We start from the raw sequence: 21,995 nt of genomic DNA, 5'->3' as shown, positions 1-21,995 counted from the left end.
TAGCTTTGCACAAAACTTTATACATGAGAGGACAGCAGATGTGTGTCCTTCTGTGTTCTCAGCGAACCCCATTCCAGAGTCCGCTTTCACAAAGTTCCTCAGAGACTCTCAGAGCTCCTATGTGAGCCTAAACATTCCTACCATGGAGTCTCAGCTTCACAGCGAAGCTGCTGAGACTGTCTTAGTGAGGAGGTGTTGTTGACCCCATTGCTAGGTGTGACGCTGTCTTTTAAGAGCTGTGATTGGTTGACAGTACAAGGAAAAGACAACTACAATAATCTGATACAGTAGTCGTCACCAAGATTGTCAAGAGGGATATCAGCAATTTTAGTGGAAACATGTATGATAAATTTTGCTTGTTTAGTGTCAGTCCTGTTTTTATCAACGTGTCTAATTCTGGTTGTATTGAGTAGATTCTTAGATTTTCTCTTCTCACCGGTCACTTTCAGTCAGAAATAGAAACTGTCTGCAGGACATCGTTAAAGGATGCTGGGCTTTGTTAACCAGTGGCTCTACCTGGGAACCAAAGGTCTTTATTTGTGGCACCCGCTCCACTACTTGGTTGTTGACACTGTAAAAATGCTGAAACCCAAAGTTCATCTAAATCGAGGTTAAAACCCATTTAGAGTTGCCCTCAAACGTTAATGTTCAATTAAACGTGTTGCAGTTCACTGAAACTTCATTGGATTGTAGTCCAACTTATGTTGACCTGCTGCTCCTCTGAGATGTTCCTCTGTATGCTTTGTTGGTTCTGTTCATGTTCAAAATCGTCTGGTTACTGAAACGTGCTTCAGATAAACCGGCCTTACCCTAATTACTACCAGAGACATCAATTTAGTTTTATTTATATAGCGCCAATTCACAACACACGTCATCTCAAGACTCTTTAGAAAGTCAAAGCTGGGACTTTTACTAAAGCCAACACATATTTCTTTCATCTGTTCCCCTTAATGTTTAAAAAGAGGGTTTGCACTCTTTTAATCTACCAAAACTAACTACCAGGCCATGCTGCGTGCTTTCACTACTTAATGAAAGAACCATCTGCAAACTTGACAGCAACTCTGACCAGTTGTGAACTCACTGTTAAAAATCCATCAACCTGGAGATAAAACTGGAGTCAATATCAGAAAAACTCTTTAACCTGTGAGCTGAAATATAAGGTTGGATAAAATCATTAAGTGACTGGTATTTTGGGACAGGTATTGAGTCTTTCCACAGACACGATGACATTTCAAATAAAGAAGCAGACTATTTTCCCTCACTCCTTAACTTTTCCACCTGTGGGAGGTCACGGTGAGTTGGGCTGCAGACAGATGTTTAACTCTGACATCAGAAACAGGAAGTGAAGCCTTCCCTACCTGCGTGGTGTCCCGTCTTTGTGTGGTGGAACGATGACTGCGGTGACCTTTGTTGACGTCCTCAGCAACTCGATTATCTGCTGGTGAGATAGTGTCACCGTTGCAACTGAGCAGATTTCCACCAGCCTGCAGCCAGGACGAAGACCCGCCTGCCAGGCAAAGCCGTGGGCCTCCACATCTGCCACCACGCCCTCAACGTTGACGTGAAAGCCGAGCTGACCGAGCCGGTTCCTCCTCAGAGTCACGTTGGTCGCGGCGCCGCCTCGGGTCACCATCTGAGAGGAGTCCCATGGTCAGACTTTAATTGGGTCAAAGGGGAGGACTAATGAGAGCACTGCTAACCTGCAGTCTTTGTGTGATCTCCTGGGAGTCCTCCCATCGGCCATCTCGTGTAGAAAACATCACACGCAGTCCGTGTTGGTAGAACAATTTGATGGATCCATGTGCGGCGCTCCAGCCAATCACATCTCTGCAAGCACAGTTAAACACCACCTTTCTGCCCGCCTCCTCAATCAGCACCACCAGCTCACTGGAGATGGCCAGCTGGCAGGCGACCGCAGCAGAGCTGCTTGGATCCCGAACCGTTACGCTCCAGGTGAGCCCACCAGAACTCTGCAGGTAAGCCTGCGGCTGTGGTGCCGAACGCTCCTTTTTCTTCCCGCCCAGAGAGATGAAGCTGAACCTGACGTTGGAGAAGTCCAAAGGCGTCAACGTCACACAGGTGTCCACCAGCTGCTTCAGCTGTTCCTGCCGGGCACGACTCGCCTTGGCAATAGATGACTGCGCTTTGCAGGTGGCATGTTTGGCATTAATGATCTTTGTCAGCAGGAAGTCTCTGAAGGCAGATGATGCAGGAAACGTCCATCCAGCTGGGATGGTTGGACCGAAGGACGGGATGCCCCTGCACCTGAAAACCTCCACACTGAAAGACATGGCAACCACACATCTTACCTTCCCCACTGGTGACAGGTTCAGTCCCATCTGTCCCAGTAGCGATCTTACTTCCTGTGGACAGAGTCTCACCTGTAACAGGTGTGCTGCGTACAGGGTTGATGGACTCTAATGATGATGAAGACACAAAGGAAGTGAGAGAGGATGTTTTGCAGGTTGAAGGCCGGAGCATCGGGTTCCTGGAAAATCACTGTGACAACGTCGTTCCCAATAAGGCGCGTCTTCAGCATCTGACAGACAAAACCATCTTTAATGAGTTTCCATGTAAACCAACTTTTAGCTGCACAGGAAGTCCTGCTGACTTCACCTGCACAGGGCTGCTTCACAACGCTTGTCTCCATGTTCTAGTCCAGCCTCGTCTTCCTTTGGGGCCCTTAGATCAGCCGACCAGCTGCTTTTAGTTAACCTAAAAACTAGCCGGGAATATAGAGATCAGGCCTTTTCTGTTATGGCTCCTAAACTTAGAAACGCACTGCCTTTAAATGTTGGGCAACTTTGCTATTTTAAGTCTCTTAAAAACATATTTTTTCAATATCTTTTGACCAGTTGAGAGTTGACAAGCTGTTATATTGTCTTTGTTTTATTGTGTTTTATATGTCTATTGGATGTCTTGCTTTTTAAAATAATTTTATTTTAGCATGTACAGCATTTTGGCAAACTTGCTGTTTTTAAATGTGCTTTATAAAATATTTGGAATTGGATGTCTTAGTACAGTATTTTTCAGACTATAAGTTGCACTTTTTTCATAGTTTGGCCGATCCTGCGACTTATAGTCAGGTGCGACTTATATATCAATTTTAAATGGTAAATCATCTTGACCAGCATGAACCAATGAGTACACATTACCATCTATAGCTGCAAGAGGGCGCTCTAGGTGTGTGAAAACTATCCTGCTCCTGTACCACTTAAAAAATGTATTAAAACATGAACTTATAAACAACAAAGACTGAACTCATGTTTGTTATTTCACTGTTTCAGTCTGGATTCATGCAGCAGAGCGTTGTGTGGAGCAGCTCTAAGGTTTTGGGAACCTGTGTGGTACCGGTTCCCAAAACACCAAACGCCAGGTAACCGGCTCACTTCAGACCAGTCACCCTGACCTCCCACCTGATGAAGACCATGGAGCGCCTCATCCTCTGATGAAGACCATGGAGTGCCTCATCCTCTGATGAAGACCATGGAGCGCCTTATCCTAGCTCACCTGCGCACCGTGGTGAGCCCCACCCTGGACCCGCTGCAGTTTGCCTACCGGCCCAACATCGGAGTAGAGGACGCCATCATCTACCTGCTGCAGCGGGCGCTCACCCACCTGGAGACCACCGGGAGCGCTGTGAGAGTCATGTTCTTTGACTTCTCCAGCGCTTTCAACACCATCAGACCGGTGCTACTGAGGGGGAAGCTGGAGGACGTTGGGGTGGACAAACATCTGGCTGACTGGACCATGGACTACCTCACTGACCATAGACTACCTCACTGACCATCGACTACCTCACTGACCATCGACTACCTCACTGACCATGGACTACCTCACTGACCATAGACTACCTCACTGACCATAGACTACCTCACTGACCATCAACTACCTCACTGACCATCAACTACCTCACTGACCATCGACTACCTCACCGACCATCAACTACCTCACTGACCATGGACTACCTCACTGACCATAGACTACCTCACTGACCATCGACTACCTCACTGACCATGGACTACCTCACTGACCATGGACTACCTCACTGACCATCGACTACCTCACTGACCATGGACTACCTCACTGACCATAGACTACCTCAATGACCATGAACTACCTCACTGACCGTCGACTACCTCACTGACCATGAACTACCTCACTGACCATCCACTACCTCACTGACCATGGACTACCTCACTGACCATGGACTACCTCACTGACCATAGACTACCTCACTGACCATCCACTACCTCACTGACCATGGACTACCTCACTGACCATAGACTACCTCACTGACCATCAACTACCTCACTGACCATAGACTACCTCACTGACCATCGACTACCTCACTGACCATCTACTACCTCACTGACCATCGACTACCTCACTGACCGCCCTCAGTACGTGCGGCTGCACGGCTGTCAGTCAGAGGTGGCACTCTGCAGCACCGGGGCCCCCAGGGCACCGTTCTGTCTCCGTTTCTTTTCACCCTCTACACCTCGGACTTCACCTACAACACGGACAGCTGCCACCTTCAGAAGTTCTCTGATGACTCGGCCATTGTGGGCTGTGTGTCTGAAGGGAACGAGCTGGAGTACCGGTCATTCATCATGGACTTGTGGACTGGTGTGAGAAAAACCATCTGTGCTTAAACACCAGTAAGACCAAGGAGATGGTGATGGACTTCAGGAGAAGACCCCCACCTCACTCACCTGTGAACATCCAGGGGCAGGACATAGAAACTGTGGAGAGTTTCAAATACCTGGGTGTTCACGTCAACAATAAGCTGGACTGGACTCATAACACAGACGCTCTGCATAAGAAGGACCAGAGCCGCCTCCACCTCCTGAGGAGGCTGAGGTCCTTTGGAGTGAGCAGGACTCTGCTTAAGACCTTCTATGACTCTGTGGTGGCCTCAGCCCTCCTCTACGCTGTCATCTGCTGGGCTCCTGGCAGTGCAGAGCGGGACAGAAAGAGGCTGAATAAGCTGGTGAGGAAGGCCACTTCTGTCCTGGGCTGCTCTCTGGACTCTGTGGAGGAAGTAGCTGAGAGGAGGGTGTTGTCCAAGCTCACATCCATCATGGACAACACCTTCCACCCCCTGCACCAGACTGTAGAGCAGCTGAGCAGCTCCTTTAGTGACAGACTTAGACATCCTGTCTGTAAAAAGGAGCGCTACCGCAGGTCATGTCATTTAAATCCCATATTAAACAGGTTTCCAGAGTTTCCTTTTTTCACCTCAGGAATATCGCCAAAATTAGAAACATTCTGTCCAGGAGTGATGCTGAAAAACTAGTTCAATTCAATTCAATTTTATTTATATAGCGCCAAATCATGAAACATGTCATCTCAAGGCACTTTACAAAGTCAAGTTCAATCATATTATACAGATTGGGTCAGATTATACAGATTGGTCAAAAATGTCCTATATAAGGAAACCAGTTGATTGCATCAAAGTCCCGACAAGCAGCATTCACTCCTGGGGAACCGTAGAGCCACAGGAAGAGTCATCTGCATTGTACATGGCTTTGCTGCAATCCCTCATACTGAGCAAGCATGAAGCGACAGTGGGAAGAAAAACCACCCATTAACGGGAAAAAAAACCTCCGGCAGAACCGGGCTCAGTATGAACGGTCATCTGCCTCGACCGACTGGGGTTACAGAAGACAGAACAGAGACACAACAAGAGAAACAAAAAAGCACAGAAGCACACATTGATCTAGTAATCTGTTCTACATTAGATGGAAGTAGCGGGTGAGCCGTCTTCTCTGGATGATGTCACAGTTAACAGAACGCCAGACCAGGTGTACCTACTATGAAGAAAAAGAGAGAGAGCAAAAAGTTAAAAGCTGAAATGACGACAGTCATTTCAATGTAATACAATGCAAAACTGGAGAACAGTAGAAATCAGTAGAGTGAGAAAATTAGACCCTGATATCCTCCAGCAGCCTAAGCCTATAGCATCATAACTATAGAGATAGCTCAGGGTAACATGAGCCACTCTGACTAGAAGCTTTGTCAAAAAGGAAAGTTTGAAGATTAGTCTTAAAAGTAGACGGGGTGTCTGCCTCACGGACCAAAACTGGGAGTTGGTTCCACAGGAGAGGAGCCTGATAGCTAAAGGATCTGCCTCCCATTCTACTTTTAGAGACTCTAGGAACCAGCAGCAGACCTGCAGTCTGAGAGTGAAGTGCTCTGTTAGGAACATACGGGGTAATCAGAGCTCTGATATATGATGGAGCTTGATTATGAAGGGCTTTATATGTTAGAAGAAGAATTTTAAATTATATTCTTGATTTAACAGGAAGCCAATGAAGGGAAGCTAAAATTGGAGAAATATGATCCCTCTTGTTGATTTTCATCAGAACTCTTGCTGCAGCATTTTGGATCAGCTGAAGGCTTTGAACTGCATTTTGTGGAATTCCTGATAGTAAAGAATTACAATAGTCCAGCCTTGAAGTAACAAATGCATGGACCAGTTTTTCAGCATCACTCCTGGACAGAATGTTTCTAATTCTGGCGATATTCCGGAGGTGAAAAAAGGAAACTCTGGAAACCTGTTTAATATGGGATTTAAATGACATGTCTTGGTCAAAAATAACACCAAGATTTTTTACTTTATTACCAGAGGCCAGGTTAATGCCACCCAGATTAAGTGATTGGTTAAGAAGTTTATTTTTTGAGGACTCTGGCCCAAAGATTAAAACTTCGGTCTTGTCAGAATTTAGATGCAGGAAATTTAAAGTCATCCAGCTTTTGATGTCATCAAGACATGACTGCAGTCGAAGTAATTGATTGGATTCATCAGGATTTATGGATAAATATAGCTGAGTATCATCAGCAAAACAGTGGAAATTAATCCCATGCTGTCTGATAATTTTGCCTATCGGAAGCATATATATAGTAAAGAGAATTGGTCCAAGGACTGAACCCTGTGGTACTCCACAGGTGACCCTAGAGTTTGAGGAAGATTTATTATTAACATGAACAAACTGGAATCTGTCCGACAGATAAGATTTAAACCAGCCTAATGCTTTTCCCTTAATCCCTACAGTATGTTCAAGTCTTTGTAGGAGAATATTGTGATCAACTGTATCAAACGCAGCACTGAGATCTAACAGGACAAGTATAGACACAAGTCTATTATCTGAGGCCATGAGAATATCATTAGTGACCTTCACCAGAGCTGTTTCAGTGCTATGATGAGCTCTGAAGCCTGACTGAGACTCCTCAAGTAGGTCATTACTTTGTAAATGTTCACAAAGTTGATTAGCAACTACTTTCTCAAGAATTTTAGATAAGAAAAGAAGATTAGATATAGGTCTGTAATTTACTAACTCATCTTGATCAAGAGAAGGTTTCTTAAGTAAAGGTTTAATAACAGCTACTTTCAAAACCTGTGGTACATATCCATTTACTAAGGATAGATTAATCATGTCTAAAATAGTGCCACTGATCAAAGGGAATATGTCCTTAAACAACTTGGTTGGGATTGGGTCTAACATACAGGTAGAAGGTTTAGATGAAGCTAAAATTTTAGATAGCTCAGAAAGCTCTACTGCTTCTAAACAGTTCAGACACTGCGCAGGTTCTAAAGATTCCTCCAATGCTGCCTCACTTACTGAGGACGAGGTAATCATGTTTGGGAGGATGCCAATTATTTTATTTTTAATGGCATCAATTTTATTTATGAAGAATCCCATAAAATCATTACTACTGAGAGCTAAGGGAATGGATGGATCAACAGAGCTGTGGCTCTGGGTAAGTTTGGCAACTGTACTAAAGAGAAATCTAGGATTATTTTTATTCTCTTCAATTAATGATGAAAAATATGCTGCTCTAACTCTGCGGAGGGTCTTGTTATACAACAATAGTCTGTCCCTCCAGATTAAGTAGGATTCCTCTTGGTGTGTAGAGCGCCATTTTCTCTCCAATTTCCTAACATTGTGCTTCAAGGAACGCAGCTCTGAATTAAACCAAGGAGCCAGCTTCCTGTGAATAATCACCTTCTTTTTCAAGGGAGCTACATTGTCTAACGCAGAACGCAATGAGGAAGTCACATTGTTAGCAAAGGTATCGATTTGTGAATGGGAAGAAACAGCAATGCTGCCATCTACAGGGCATTTCTGCAATACTGAGGATATTAAGAAGGGGACAGACTCTTTAAGTTTTGATACAGCATTGTCCGATAAAAATCGACTATAATGGAACCCTCTTTTGGGGGTGGAGAATTCAGTTAGATTAAACTCAAATGTTATTAAAAAATGATCAGACAGGACAGGGTTGTGAGGAAATACTGTTAATTCTTCACAATCAATGCCATATGTCAGCACAAGGTCTAAAGTATGGAGCCGAGAGTGCGTCGGTTTATGCACATTTTGAGCAAAACCAATTGAATCTAGGATAGTTTTAAAGGCTACACTAAGGTTATCACATTCAGTGTCAACATGGATGTTAAAATCACCCACTATAATAGCCTTATCAGTATTTAACACCAAATCAGATAAGAAATCTGACAACTCATCCAAAAACTGAGTGTAAGGGCCTGGTGGACGATACAAAACAACAAACAGAAGAGGTTTTATTGCTTTGCAGTTTGGATGAGGGAAACTGAGGGTTAAATGTTCAAAAGAACTGTAATTATTAGTTGGCCTGGGACTAATTAATAAATCAGACTGAAAGATAGTTGCCACTCCTCCTCCTCTTCCCACAGATCTGGGAATGTGGAAATTTGAATAACTGGAGGGAGTTGACTCATTTATACTAACATAGTCCTCTTGTAGCCAGGTTTCTGTGAGACAAAACAAATCAATCTGATTATCAGAAATCAATTCATTAACTAACAAAGTCTTTGGAGGGAGAGACCTTATATTTAATAGACCACATTTTATTATTTTATTTTTAGGTTCAAGGTGAACCATATTGATTTTTATTAGGTTTTTATGATTTGTTCCTTTTAGATCAGTTTTTGATCTGTTAAGTTTTGGCCGTGGGAAAGACACCGTCTCAATAGGATAATGGGTGGGTAACAGTACAGAAGCTGCAGAGAGGTGTGTTAAACTACGGCTCTGCTTCCTGGTCTGGACCCTGGGTTGTCAGCATTTAGGAGAACTAATAAATCCGGCCAGATTCCTAGAAAGAAGAGCTGCACCATCCAAAGTAGGATGGATGCCGTCTCTCCGGATCAGACCAGGTTTTCCCCAGAAAGTTCTCCAGTTATCAATGTAGCCCACGTCGTTTTCTGGACACCACCTAGACAACCAGCGGTTGAATGATGACATGCGGCTAAACATGTCATCACTGGTCAGATCAGGCAGGGGACCAGAGAAAATTACGGAGTCCGACATAGTTTTAGCAAACTCACAAACCGAAGCAACACCAACTTTGGTGACCTCTGATCGGCGTGACCGGGTGTCATTACCGCCAGCGTGAATAACAATTTTGCGGTATTTACGCTTATCCTTAGCCAGTAGTTTTAGGTAGGATTCTATGTCGCCTGTTCTGGCCCCTGGTAGGCATTTAACTATGGTCCCTGGTTTCTTTAGTGCCACATTTCTCATTATGGAGCTGCCAATAATTAAGGTCGGCTCCTCGGCGAGATTGTCGCTCAGAGGGGAAAATTTATTAGAAACGCAGATGGGTTGGTGGTGATCTGGGGTCTGTAATCTAGAGCTATGCTTCCTACGAACCGTCACCCAGCCAGCCTGGTTACCAGGCTGTTCGGGTGCTACTGCTTTAGGTTCGCTACGTGAAGTTACTCTATGCGGCTCCGCGCTAGCAAAAGAGCGGCTATCAGCTGGTTTTTCAACAGCACGGAGCCGGGTCTCCAATTCTGACACCCTCGCCTCCAAAGCTACAAAAACACTACATTTATTACATGTACCATCATCACTAAAGGAGGCAGAGGAATAACTGAACATCTGACACAGAGAGCAGCAGATAGGAGACTTAGTCAGGGACGGAGAAGCCATTATGAGGCTAAGGCTTGGCTAGCGCTAGGCTAAAGCTAGGCTAACGCCCTATTATCACGCCAAAGAACAAACCGTGTGAAACACGAGGAGTTCCCAAACGTGATGAGCAGCCACAGACAATGTTTTAAAAGTGCTTATGTTTGGAAACAGATGTTACAGCAAAGAGGTTTAAAGATAAAAAGCGAGAGAGCCTGGAGCAAAGCTCCGTCGTTCACGCAGCAACAACAGGAAGTGACGCAATACGCCTTACCGCAAACAGGAAGTCCACACCATCAAATCAGTAATGCATTTGTTACTTCAAGGCTGGACTATTGTAATTCTTTACTATCAGGAAGTCCACAAAATGCAGTTCTAAGCCTTCAGCTGATCCAAAATGCTGCAGCAAGAGTTCTGATAAAAATCAACCAGAGGGATCATATTTCTCCTGTTTTAGCTTCCCTTCATTGGCTTCCTGTTAAATCAAGAATAGAATTTAAAATTCTCCTTCTAACGTATAAAGCCCTTAATAATCAAGCTCCATCATATATCAGAGCTCTGATTACCCCGTATGTTCCTAACAGAGCACTTCGCTCTCAGACCGCAGGTCTGCTGGTGGTTCCTAGAGTCTCTAAAAGTAGAATGGGAGGCAGATCCTTTAGCTATCAGGCTCCTCTCCTGTGGAACCAACTCCCAGTTTTGGTCCGTGAGGCAGACACCCCGTCTACTTTTAAGACTAGGCTTAAAACTTTCCTTTGTGACAAAGCTTCTAGTCAGAGTGGCTCATGTTACCCTGAGCTACCTCTATAGTTATGCTGCTATAGGCTTAGGCTACTGGAGGACATCAGGGTCTATTTCTCTCTCTCTGCTGAGGTCTCCTACTGCTCTCCAGTCCGCATTGTTTGTTGTTATTTCAGCTTTTAACTTTTTGTTCCCTCTATTATTTCTCTGCATAGAAGGACATCTACTGGAGGACATCAGGGTCTAATATTCTCACTCTACTGATTTCTACTGTTCTTCAGTTTACTGTTCTTCAGTTTTGCATTGTATTACATTGAAATGACAGTTGTCATTTCAGCTTTTAACTTTTTGCTCTCTCTTTTTCTTCATAGTAGGTACACCTGGTCTGGCGTTCTGTTAACTGTGACATCATCCAGGGAAGACGGCTCACCCGCTATTACCATCTAATGTAGAACAGATTACTGGATCAATGTGAGCTTCTGTGCTTTCTGTGTCTCTGCTCTGTCTTCTCTAACCCCCAGTGGGTCGAGGCAGATGAGGGATTGCAGCAAAGCCATGTACAATGCAGATGACTCTTCCTGTGGCTCTACGGTTCCCCAGGAGTGAATGCTGCTTGTCGGGACTTTGATGCAATCAACTGGTTTCCTTATATAGGACATTTTTGACCAATCTGTATAATATAGTTGAATTTGACTTTGTAAAGTGCCTCGAGTTTCTTGAATTGGCGCTATATAAATAAAATTGAATTGAAATTGAATTGAATTGAACACCTTACTACTTAAGTGGGTAGGGCTCTGTGCATTGGTAAGAATGAAAGTACTGATAACTTTAGTGTATGAAGGTCTAAAAGAATTGGCTGAGATTGAAATTGGAAAACTAGGTCTCGTCGGAGTTTAGGTGATTACGGACTAAATGAAGGCGTGTATTTAAATCTTATTGGTCAACCGAGAGAAATTCCTGATGAATTCAAAGCACGGCATGAAATTAGAGCAGGTTTTGAGTCTATTTCACAGTGCTGGTTCTGATGGACCTCAGAACCTCAGTGCTGGTTCTGATGGACCTCAGAACCTCAGTGCTGGTTCTGATGGACCTCAGAACCTCAGTGCTGGTTCTGTTGACCTCAGTGCTGGTTCTGATGGACCTCAGAACCTCAGTGCTGGTTCTATTGGACCTCAGAACCTCAGTGGTTCTGATGGACCTCAGAACCTCAGTGCTGGTTCTGATGGACCTCATTGCTGGTTCTGATGGACCTCAGAACCTCAGTGCTGGTTCTGTTGGACCTCAGTGCAGCATTGATACTGTGGATCTCTCCATCCTGTTAGAACATCTGGAGAACTGGGTCGGCCTCTCTGCTACAGCTCTCCACTGGTTTAAATCCTACTTAAAGGACTTTTAGTGTCAGCAGGTAACTTTACATCAGAGACGACATAAATCACATGTGGGGTTCTCCAAGGTTCCATCCTGGGTTCCTCCTGTTCTAGATCTCCATGCTCCTCTAGCTCAGATGATAAACATCATCAGCTACCATCACTATGCAGACGACACACAGCTCTACATCACCATGTCACCAGGTGACTATGAACCAGTTCAGCCTCTGAGGAAATAGAAGAAATCAATGCAGGATGAGACAAAATGTTCTTTAACTGAATAAAAACTAAACTGAAGGAATAATTTCTGGACCAATAGAGGAGAGATCCAGAGTTAGCTCACAGCTTCAGCTGCTTCAGCTAGGAACCACTGATCAGGCCTGAAACCTGGGAGTAGTGATGGACTCACACCTGAACCTCCATCTAAAGACAAAGTGGACCTTCTAGAACCTGCAGAACATTTCCAGGATTAAAGGACTGATTTCTCAGCAGGATCTGAATGGCTTAGCTCCTAAATACATCACAGACTTGTTATCAGTGCATCAACCCTCCAGACCACTCAGGTCTTCTGGCTACAGCCGGCTCTGCAGAACCAGAACAAGATGTAGCCCATATTATTTAGAAGCCTTAAAGAATAAAAAGTAACGGATTATAAATGCTGTTTTAAGCTCATAAAGTACATAAGATGCAACTAAAGGGTTAATGCTTTGCCAAGAGTGAGTGACAGTGCTTTTAGCCAATGATATTTCCCGCTGAATTGTTCCACCCCTTGTCTTTGTGACTCCTGGAACAAGGAGCACCTCACTCGGCCAGTGAAAAAAGAAAAAAAAGAAAATAAACCAAGCAATCGTTCAGTTATAAAATCAGGACAGAGGCAAGTGTAAACCACCTGGAATGCCAGGAAGAATGTTCACTCTGAAAAGAAGTCTAGATGAGCTAACTGATTAGCATCTCATGCTAGCGGGACCCTCCACTGGTTTCACCCACTGAGCTATATAATACACTGGAGTGCTAATCACCGTCTGTTAGAACGAGTCGCTGTGAAGCCACCAGCCGCCATATTGGTACTCCCTATTTCCCCCCAGTAACTAAGGAATATGTGCGCTACAGCCAGACCCGGCGGCATGGGCGGGCATAGGGGGGCCGTGCCCGCCCTGTGAGCCAGCTGTGCCCGCCCTGGACTGGAAGCTGTCTTTTGTTTTTATATATATACCTCGGAGTGGCCATCGTTCTATTAATACTATCTTTGATGTGTCAATCATACAATTTAACCAATCAAATCAACGACTGAAGGCAACATGCTAGCCAATCACAGGTGGAGTGGGGCGGGACACCGAGTCATAGCCTTCAGTCGCCGACGCGGTGTTCGGCTGTGCTCACCGTTGGTGTCGGTAGAGCGGGATGGAGATTTGGTCTGATTACCAAACAATTACAAGAAGTGACAACGAAGCAGACAAGAGCGAGCTGGAAGGAGCGCGATTAATTACTGTTTGAAATACCAGCACTGAAGTCTAAACTGGAGTAAACATTGACGCTAGGAGGATTAGCTAGGACAGTTAGCAGCACCAGGAGCAGATCTACTGCCAAACTGGAGAAACTTGCAGACAGAAGGGAACTCTGCTTTGTTCTGCTCCTTGCGCTCCATACCTGCTGTAATTACAGAACCTCTTTTAGTGTGAATTTTTACTTCAGTCAGTGTTCAGCCTGATCTCATGCTAATAAGCGTGTAGCTTATGCTGGACTTTGAGTTAAGACACAGCACTACAGGTTACCCTATCTCACTGTTAGTTTCAAGTAACCCAACATAAAACCTGCCCAACTTAAAAGAAAAAAAAAAGCCCAAATCTCAAACTCTCACGTTAAAAGCACAGAACTATTAAACACATAAGAACTATTAAACATAAGAATATTCCATTAGCACACAACTGCACTGAAGCAAAGAAAAAAACTGTGCATATGGCCTCCCAACAAAATATGCAATCAGACAACCAAATAACACACACGATCTCTTTAACAATCATGATATATCAACCGGAAAATAAATAAATAAATAGCTTCCCAACATGAGTTTAATATAAACTTAATTTCCCTCAGTATAGCTCAATCAAACATTTCTCTTACACGCAGTCATGAAATATTTTTAAGTTGATAAGTAGAACTCAACCCCTCCTGGGCGTTTACACTGACCAAACACTTGATTAACCATTATTCTTTTCTTGTTTTATCAATATTATTCATTATAACTACTATTCAATGATGATGTCAGATCGACAGATTCGACTTATTTAAAAAAATAAATTGACCAGTATGAGTTGTAGGAGATGGCATTTTATTAAAATGTTTTGGTTTCCTGTCCGACGTTGACAACTATTTTGATATATTTTGTTAGTAATTATTTCTAAAAGCCCAACAAATGTTGTGAAAAGCTTCCCAATTTTTTTACAACCTGCCCATTAACTATTTTTGTTCCAGCTAATTAGGCTTTTGAACACAAAAGCCTAATTGGTTGGAAGCCTGCCTAATTTGACAAAATTGACTACACTATTGTTATATATATATATATATATATATATATATATATAAGTAATAAAAAACTTTTTAAAGTGTGCCCCCCTAAAAAAATGGAATGCCCCCCGTGATTTGTTTCTGCAGCCGGGTCTGGCTACAGCATCAAATAACGAGGATTTTCTCATGTTCAGGGGGGCTTAAAACTTTTAAAATGTCAAATGCCATATACTTTATGTTATGTTCTAAAACTATCAAGTACTGAGAAAGTCATGTGCTGAAATATTTCGCATTATATTTAAATATATATTTAAATAAAATTATATAAATATATAAATAACAATATACAAAAACATATATTTACATATGTGTATACATATATATACATATATACATATACACATACTTATATATACATATATATATATTTAATATGAATAACATGTAAAATATTTCAGCACCTAATTTCCTAGTAGTTGATAGTGTTAGTACATCCACTGACTGTAGAATTACCTGTGAAACGTTTTCACTCAGCCAGAAAACTGCTTGTTGTTGCAACCAAATCCTGTGGGATTCTGTGAGAGTAGGGAGTAGCAAGATGGCGGCCAGTGACTTCAGTTTTTCAGCTAAATCAGCACTCCAGTGTATTATATAGCTCAGTGGTTTCACCGCATTTTGTGGAGGTAAATGTTTCAGCTGTCTACTCAAAGCCAATTAATGCTATTAAGTTATTTATGTTTAATTGCAATCTGAAAATGAGGCTGTGAGCTGTGTGTACACTTGTTTTATGTGAGTTATATTTTTATTTGTGGACATCAGAAGCTTTGCATGTGGACATCAGAGGCGCCGCCACCATTTTATTCTGCCTTGTTTTCGAGAGATCGGTCAAGTTTTTTTTTTTATTCCAACACATGAACGCATCGTGGACCAGACTTTGATGGCGAGCTAACACCATTCTGCTACTGCACTGTCGGGTGTGGTAGGCCCACGACAACAAACACCCGCTCTCACTCATCTGCCCACTCCCCCTTTCACACATATACACCCCAGAAACGTTTGGACAACTGGACTTTTGGACATCTTGGACTCTGGACTTCACATACACGCACATTCATACAGAGGAAGTGGACTTGAGGGAGGCTGTGAAATTCTTTGTTGTAGGTGATTGATTCTGCTGGAAAGTTGTTCCACAGTCAAACTGATTGTGTCAAAACAGTAAATTCTCTGAGTAACTTTGGTTGTAATCACTTTAGATTTCGGGTGCATCCAATAGGATACACCAGGATGTTGATTTTGATTGCGTGTCTAGTATACTGTTGACACTGAGAACTCTGTTGGTACCAACCTGCTGTTATGCAGACCTTCTTATTTTTTGATCAATACATTTCATTTCAACTGTTTTTAAAAATACAGGCCAGGGACGTCTGGGCCTCCCTACTGAAGCTGCTACCCCCGCGACCCGACCCCGGATAAGTGGAAGAAGACGGACGGGCCAGCTATTTACACGTTTAACCATTATCTGAGTCTCATTCACTCCAGATCTCCTTTAGTGGAGTGGTGGCCTAGTGGTTACAGTATTGTGCTTGTGCCTGGGTTCAACTGCCACAGCCTGCACTCTGGGTCCCTCTTTGAGCAAGACCCTTAACCCCAGATTGCTCCACGGTTAGATTGCTCCCAGCTGAGCCTGCTGGCCCAAACGCTTATTCATTTAGATCCAATCTTATGCTTTTCTCACATCCTGCAAAGTAATAAGTGTTACACAAACATGGAGAAGCAGAAAATACCTATGCTTCACTTATCTGGAACAAACTCCCAGAAAACTGTAAAAGTGCTGAAACCCTACGCTCCTTTAAATCAAGGTCAAAAACCTATTCGTTTAGAGCTGCCTTTCAATGTTAATGTTGGGGTGTGTAGTGCAAACCCCAACATTAACATTGTCTGATATCAGACCTGTTGCTGTGGCTCCTCTGCTCTGTTTTTATGGTCTCTGTAATACTTTCTTTCCTCTGTTTGTTTTTTGTTTTGTTCATGTACAGCACTTAAAATTGTCTTGGAGTCACAGCGGCTATAGGGTACAAACATTTTCACCTGTGTGTCAAAAAGTTCAGGGCTGGCTGAGTTTTAATATCCTCCAAGCAACCCAATAGGGCTGTCCCCCTGCTTCAAGGGTAGATAGATCTGATAATCATCGGCATAGAAATGAAATTCCATATCTTCAGAGTATGGAACCTAGAGGCAATAAATAGGATAAAAAAGTAGAGGCTAACACAAAAACATCGATCAAACAGATAGGATCTGAAGCAATCAAGAGCGGTGTGTCGAATGCCCACCAAATGATTTAGGTGTGAAATTAAAGTGGTCCACAGTATCAAAGGCAGCAGTTGATACTGTAGACAAAAACGATTATTAGTAATAAGCCCTTTTCCTTCTGACCTCCAAAGCCTGGGGCTTTTGGAAGCCCAACTAGGAAGTTCCACTTGGCGGATTTCACTTTTTCCTGGCTTTACTTTCATGGAAAAAGATCCTGGCGCGTTGTTCAATGGGCAGGGTCATGTGTTGTAAGACTAAACTGTCCACCACAAGAGGGAGTAAGGAACAGTAAAGAGATGACCACTTTACAAACATATTGATTTTATTCCCCTAATTTATCACAAAAAGTAGTTTTAAAGTGTGTTTCGCGAGAAAGTAGTCCTCCAACCTTTATCTGTGCTGTCAGTTCATCAGGGTTATGAGCCAATTTTGATTCTGCTTGGACTTGTCAGGATGGCAAACCTCTGCTGACAGGCTGGCCTCACCGGAGAGGCTGTGGTGCTGACCACCGTTGCTGCAGCGTTTAGTCGGCCAGACCGTCTGTGATTTCTGACAGACTGAATCTGTTCGTTGCGGCTGAAAAGTTAATATGAAGCGTTTACTGAGTCAATGGGGAATATCTGCAAGTACTAGATGCCTTTTAAGTTAATTATAAACTTTTTCGTCACAGTTCTTTAATTAGACTGATATTTTAGTACTAATAATTAAAGGAGCGCTTTCATTTTCCTAGTGCACAGAAAACACACATTTGCCAAAGATTGACTTTTCATCTAAACCTAAATTGATGGAACTCATACTATTTACAAACCACACCTGAGGGATAAAAGACACTCCAGCTTTCGAGACACAAATGGGCATGCAGTATTTAACAACCTAATTCAGATCGGAACAAGGCTAGCTATGCTTTTCTTCCACAGCAGGAGTCGAGAGAGTGGAGCCGCGCAAGGCATATATCCTGTCACCTATAAAAATAATTTTGCTGCCATCAAAAGTCTTCAGTATTGAACTGAAAAATCCCCCTGGTCATTCTCACCATGGCTGAAGCAAAAACTTACAATTAAAGCTTTACATTTTGACTCTGTGAGGCGGTGTTCAGTCTGTGTGCAACGCACCACTTTAAATCCGGCTTATAATGGTACCTGTGTGATACCTGTGTAGTACCTGTGTGGTACCTTAGTGTACCTGCGTGGTATCTGTGTGATATGTGTGGTACCTGTGTAGTATCATCGGCAGCAGTCGAGGGCAGCGTAGAAATGTGGATCATCAACCCAAATTCTCGGAACGCTGTGTAAAACGATTGTGTTGATGTTGAGTCACCTGACAGGACACAGACACAGGTCTTTCTCTGAACCGGGTCACAGAGCGATAAGGGGATCAGAGCTGATACTGAGCCAAACTGAATGGAGACAGTAGCTGGGCTTTCACCTGTCTGAAAACATGTTTATGGTAATCGGACGACAGAATTTGGACAAAATGTCTTCCATTTTTAGGTTCTAGTTTTAGGTTCTCTATCCTAATCCAGGTCCTCAGGGGTCATCCTGGTCTTGTCCTGCAGTTCCTACATGATTTAAACCTACATGATTTAAACTGATAAATCAGTAAGAAGTTAATCAGAATTCACCAAGCAAGAGCTTCTAACCATCAGGACAGTGATGGTGGCTCACTGGTTCTGACCTAGACTGGTTCTGGGAGGATGGACCTTCATGTGCTTAGAAACAGCAGCACTCCACCTGCAGGTTGATCAGAACCTCCAGAACTGACAGAGACTCCTGGACAGGTGAGGAAACGTCTTCAGGAGAACTGAGAGAAGGTCCTGCTGCCTTTGATTTAAGACTGTTTGCTGTTGTCATGACCCTGATAATTGAGAATTTTCACAGGCACATTAAGAAGTTGCTAGTGACCTTCATGACCTGGTCAAGGTGTTTCTCAAGAGTTTTGCATAAGGGAAACAGAACCTCATGGACTTCAGTAAGGTGAGGACCTGGGCTAGGAACCACGGGTTTAAGGCTGGAATGGTAGACTCAAGCAGCAGATCTAAAGACGGATCCATGATCTACCTCAACAGCCTTAGATGGATTTGAACCTTGAATAGAACACATTTGGACAAAACCATGATCTACTGTGCATAAGAAAATAGAGGTAGTTCTGGTACCAGAGGTGCTTTGATGGTCTTGGTGCTTCATTGGGCCCATGGGGCTCAGCATGTTTAGGAACTGGTTCAGGGCAGGACTACTGGTGTCCCTGTTGTACATTTCATCCCCTGTGGTCTGACCGGCCCGGCACAGCAACAGGCCAACTGTGTGCTGGACGATGAGCTGCAGGAAAACACAAGAAGAACACGGAGGTTACAACGGAACCCATTGGTTCATTTCAGTTCCTTGCATTACATTCCAGTTGCCAGAACCAGAAACTAAAAGGTAGTCTGAGCCTAATTCTATAAAGACTTCAGTATTTTGGACTTTGATTTTTATCTAATGACCAACAGATGAGTTCTGAGGTAGTGGCAGGGAGTCGGATGATAACCTCTGATCCATCATAGCAGCATCTATTACAGTTTTAAAGTAAAAGCAGAGCTTTTGCATTTCACCTCTGATAAATGAACCCAGAGGGCACAAAGAGACCACTGGTAGGGATGTCCTGCAGAGCGCTTCAGTCGGCACTTCGCAGTTATGCTTTACATGAGTATCTCCTGCAGGAGTCATTTCTAATGCACCAAAGGTAGAAGTCTCCAACCTTCAGAACAACTGAGGCAGGAACCTTTTCTTTCTGTGCCGGACTTTTTACATCCAACACGAGAGCTGAAATGTTTCTCACTGTGACCTTTGTTACCACCTTCCAGTTGCTCACAAGGTGTTACTGGTCAGGAGTGAGCCTGACAGAGGTCTCACCTGCAGCAGATGCTGAAACTCTCAGCGATCTTCTTCTTCCCTTTTGGGTGTCTCCAAATAACCCTTTCCTCTGCATCTTATTGTCTCACACCAACTACCTTCATTTCCTTTTCATCTCCATCTATAAATCTCCTCTTTGGTCTTCTTCTGGGCTTCCAGCCTGGTGGTTCCTGTGTCCTTCAACCCATATTCTCACTATACCTCCTTCGTAAACGCCCATACCATCTCAGTCTGGTCTCTCTGGCTTTATCTCCCTCTTCAGATTCGACACTGAAGACAACCCACCTGCACGGCGCTGTCAGCACTAGAGCATCAACCTGAACATTAAATAGAGATCCACCTCAGTGGAGCTTTTATTTTAAAATTTGTTAATGACAGCTATGAGCTCTCTCTCCACTGCTGAGAGAAACATTGAATCGGGATGTTTTGTTGTGAGTACTTACTTATTTATTCTTATATTTTTATATAGTTGTCTATTTTCTGTCTCTGTCATTCTATACTTTATACATTCTCTATACAACATGTTCTTTTTCTGCAGGTACTCTGAAATCCTTTGTGATCCATTGTGGATCAGTATATGTTGGACAGTGTTTATCATATGTAACATTATTTGTGTTTTTCTCCTGGAGCATTAGGTCCCAATCTTGACTGAGCAGTTCCTCTCTAAATGCATCATTGACTCCTCTGTTCTGATTCTTTTCTACTTCTGTGTGTCATACTCAGCAGCTTTCTTGTAACAACCGTCATAACCTACAGTAGATGGTAACTAATATTAATAAATAATCCACTTATTGTGTTGTTATCTATCGAGTTATGAAGTATATGGTTTATTAATGTGGCACTATAAGTTGTGATCCTACTATGACTGGTGATTGTTGGGTAAAGGCTCAAACTTAAAACTTGTTTTTATAAAATCTGTAGAAAGCAGATCGATACAAAGGGCTAAAACGTCTGATGTAACAATCGCACTGCATTGTGGGATACCTGGGCATCTGTTTGTTTACACAGCCTTCATCCACAATGCTGTCTCGGTTTTCTGGTCTTTTGTTTTTACAGTTAAAAACATGGGCCAAATGTGCCGTGTCATTAACTGTCACACTGGTTCACGCGATCGCTTGGGGAACAAGAATGATATGTTGAGATTTTTCAGTTTACCAGCATGCAATCTAAGCCAAGGAGCTCAGATCTCTGAGGGTTAGGGTTAGGTTAGGGTAACAACAGATGCCGAACGGACTCTGGATAGCAGCCATGAGAGGACCAAACCTTACTTTCAATGCCATATCCCGATACATGTGTTTCGGGGCATTTTCAGACTAAGTTTGAATCAAAGCTTGTTGTGCTGTTTACCACGGAGCTTGGAAGGCAGCTAGCGCTAGCCTAGCCAGCTTTTTTCTCTTCCTGCTCTCGGTGAAGGCGGAAGGAGAAAAGACTGGGCGAAGGAGAGCCCTTATGGACTGCTGGGACATGTGCAGCTGAACCATGGTGGGAGGAGAATCGTGTGTCTATCCATTTTGTTAGTCGAAGATGTTGAAAATGTGTTCAAAATTGGATTCATGATAACAGGATTTCTGCTTTTTGGAGCTGACGGTTACCTGGAGTATGGAGAAATTGTGAACATGTCAGCGACTGTTTAAGCCCATTTTAAGTCAGCCTGAACTATGTGAGGATTATGGCCTCTACCAGCAATCAGACTGAAATGCTGTGTAAGCAGAACTGCAGGCCAGCTGCAGTTTCTGAACTCGCTGGCAGGATGGGAATGATCTTGGAGAAAGCCGGAGGCTGGACTCTGGCAGAAGGACCACAATTACGGCTTTTCAGAAGAGCCAGCGAGTCTTTAGGGCAGACAGAAATACAAGAGTCTACCAGGCCAAAAATGTTATCAGAATATGACCTCCCCATCTGCCTTGAAAGGCTGAATATCCTAATTTGTCTTGGATGTGATATAAACAAGACACTCTGTGAGAACTGTGACCTGAACAGAGCTACTGGACTGCCTGATAACGTTCCATCACTATCAGACTCTGGCTGTGAGAGCTATCTGCCACAGTACATAGACTAACACACACATACCACTTCTACTGTGCTTTTTTTCTTTTACTCTGCTTGCTTCCTATTTTAGCTGTAATACAGAAAAGTCAGATCAGAGACCTACCTGGGCTAGAAGTGAACTTAAAAGCATCCAGAAGCCAAAGCAAAGATTCATGCAGCACATGGAGGACCACTTCAGCAGCAAC

At 43.4% G+C, this 21,995-nt stretch overlaps 1 protein-coding gene across 3 annotated transcripts in view; it reads right to left on the bottom strand.

Annotated features, from left to right (window-relative positions):
* Positions 1 to 21,995, bottom strand: part of LOC105922950 (signal-induced proliferation-associated 1-like protein 2) — a 55,316-nt gene that overhangs the window by 23,078 nt on the left and 10,243 nt on the right. For all 3 annotated transcript variants that reach the window (XM_036130165.1, XM_036130166.1, XM_036130167.1), the window contains 5 exons: positions 19,026 to 19,188; positions 18,087 to 18,190; positions 2,382 to 2,539; positions 1,701 to 2,280; positions 1,359 to 1,633 (listed from right to left, as the gene is read on the bottom strand). In XM_036130165.1, the coding sequence (XP_035986058.1) occupies positions 1,359 to 1,633; positions 1,701 to 2,280; positions 2,382 to 2,539; positions 18,087 to 18,190; positions 19,026 to 19,188 (1,280 nt within the window). The remainder of the gene's footprint in view (positions 1 to 1,358; positions 1,634 to 1,700; positions 2,281 to 2,381; positions 2,540 to 18,086; positions 18,191 to 19,025; positions 19,189 to 21,995) is intronic.

This window comes from Fundulus heteroclitus, unplaced genomic scaffold (assembly GCF_011125445.2).
Source record: "Fundulus heteroclitus isolate FHET01 unplaced genomic scaffold, MU-UCD_Fhet_4.1 scaffold_286, whole genome shotgun sequence".
NCBI lineage: Eukaryota > Metazoa > Chordata > Actinopteri > Cyprinodontiformes > Fundulidae > Fundulus > Fundulus heteroclitus.
The sequence above is the reverse complement of the archived record's forward strand: the minus strand, read 5'-3'. Positions and strand labels throughout refer to the sequence as shown.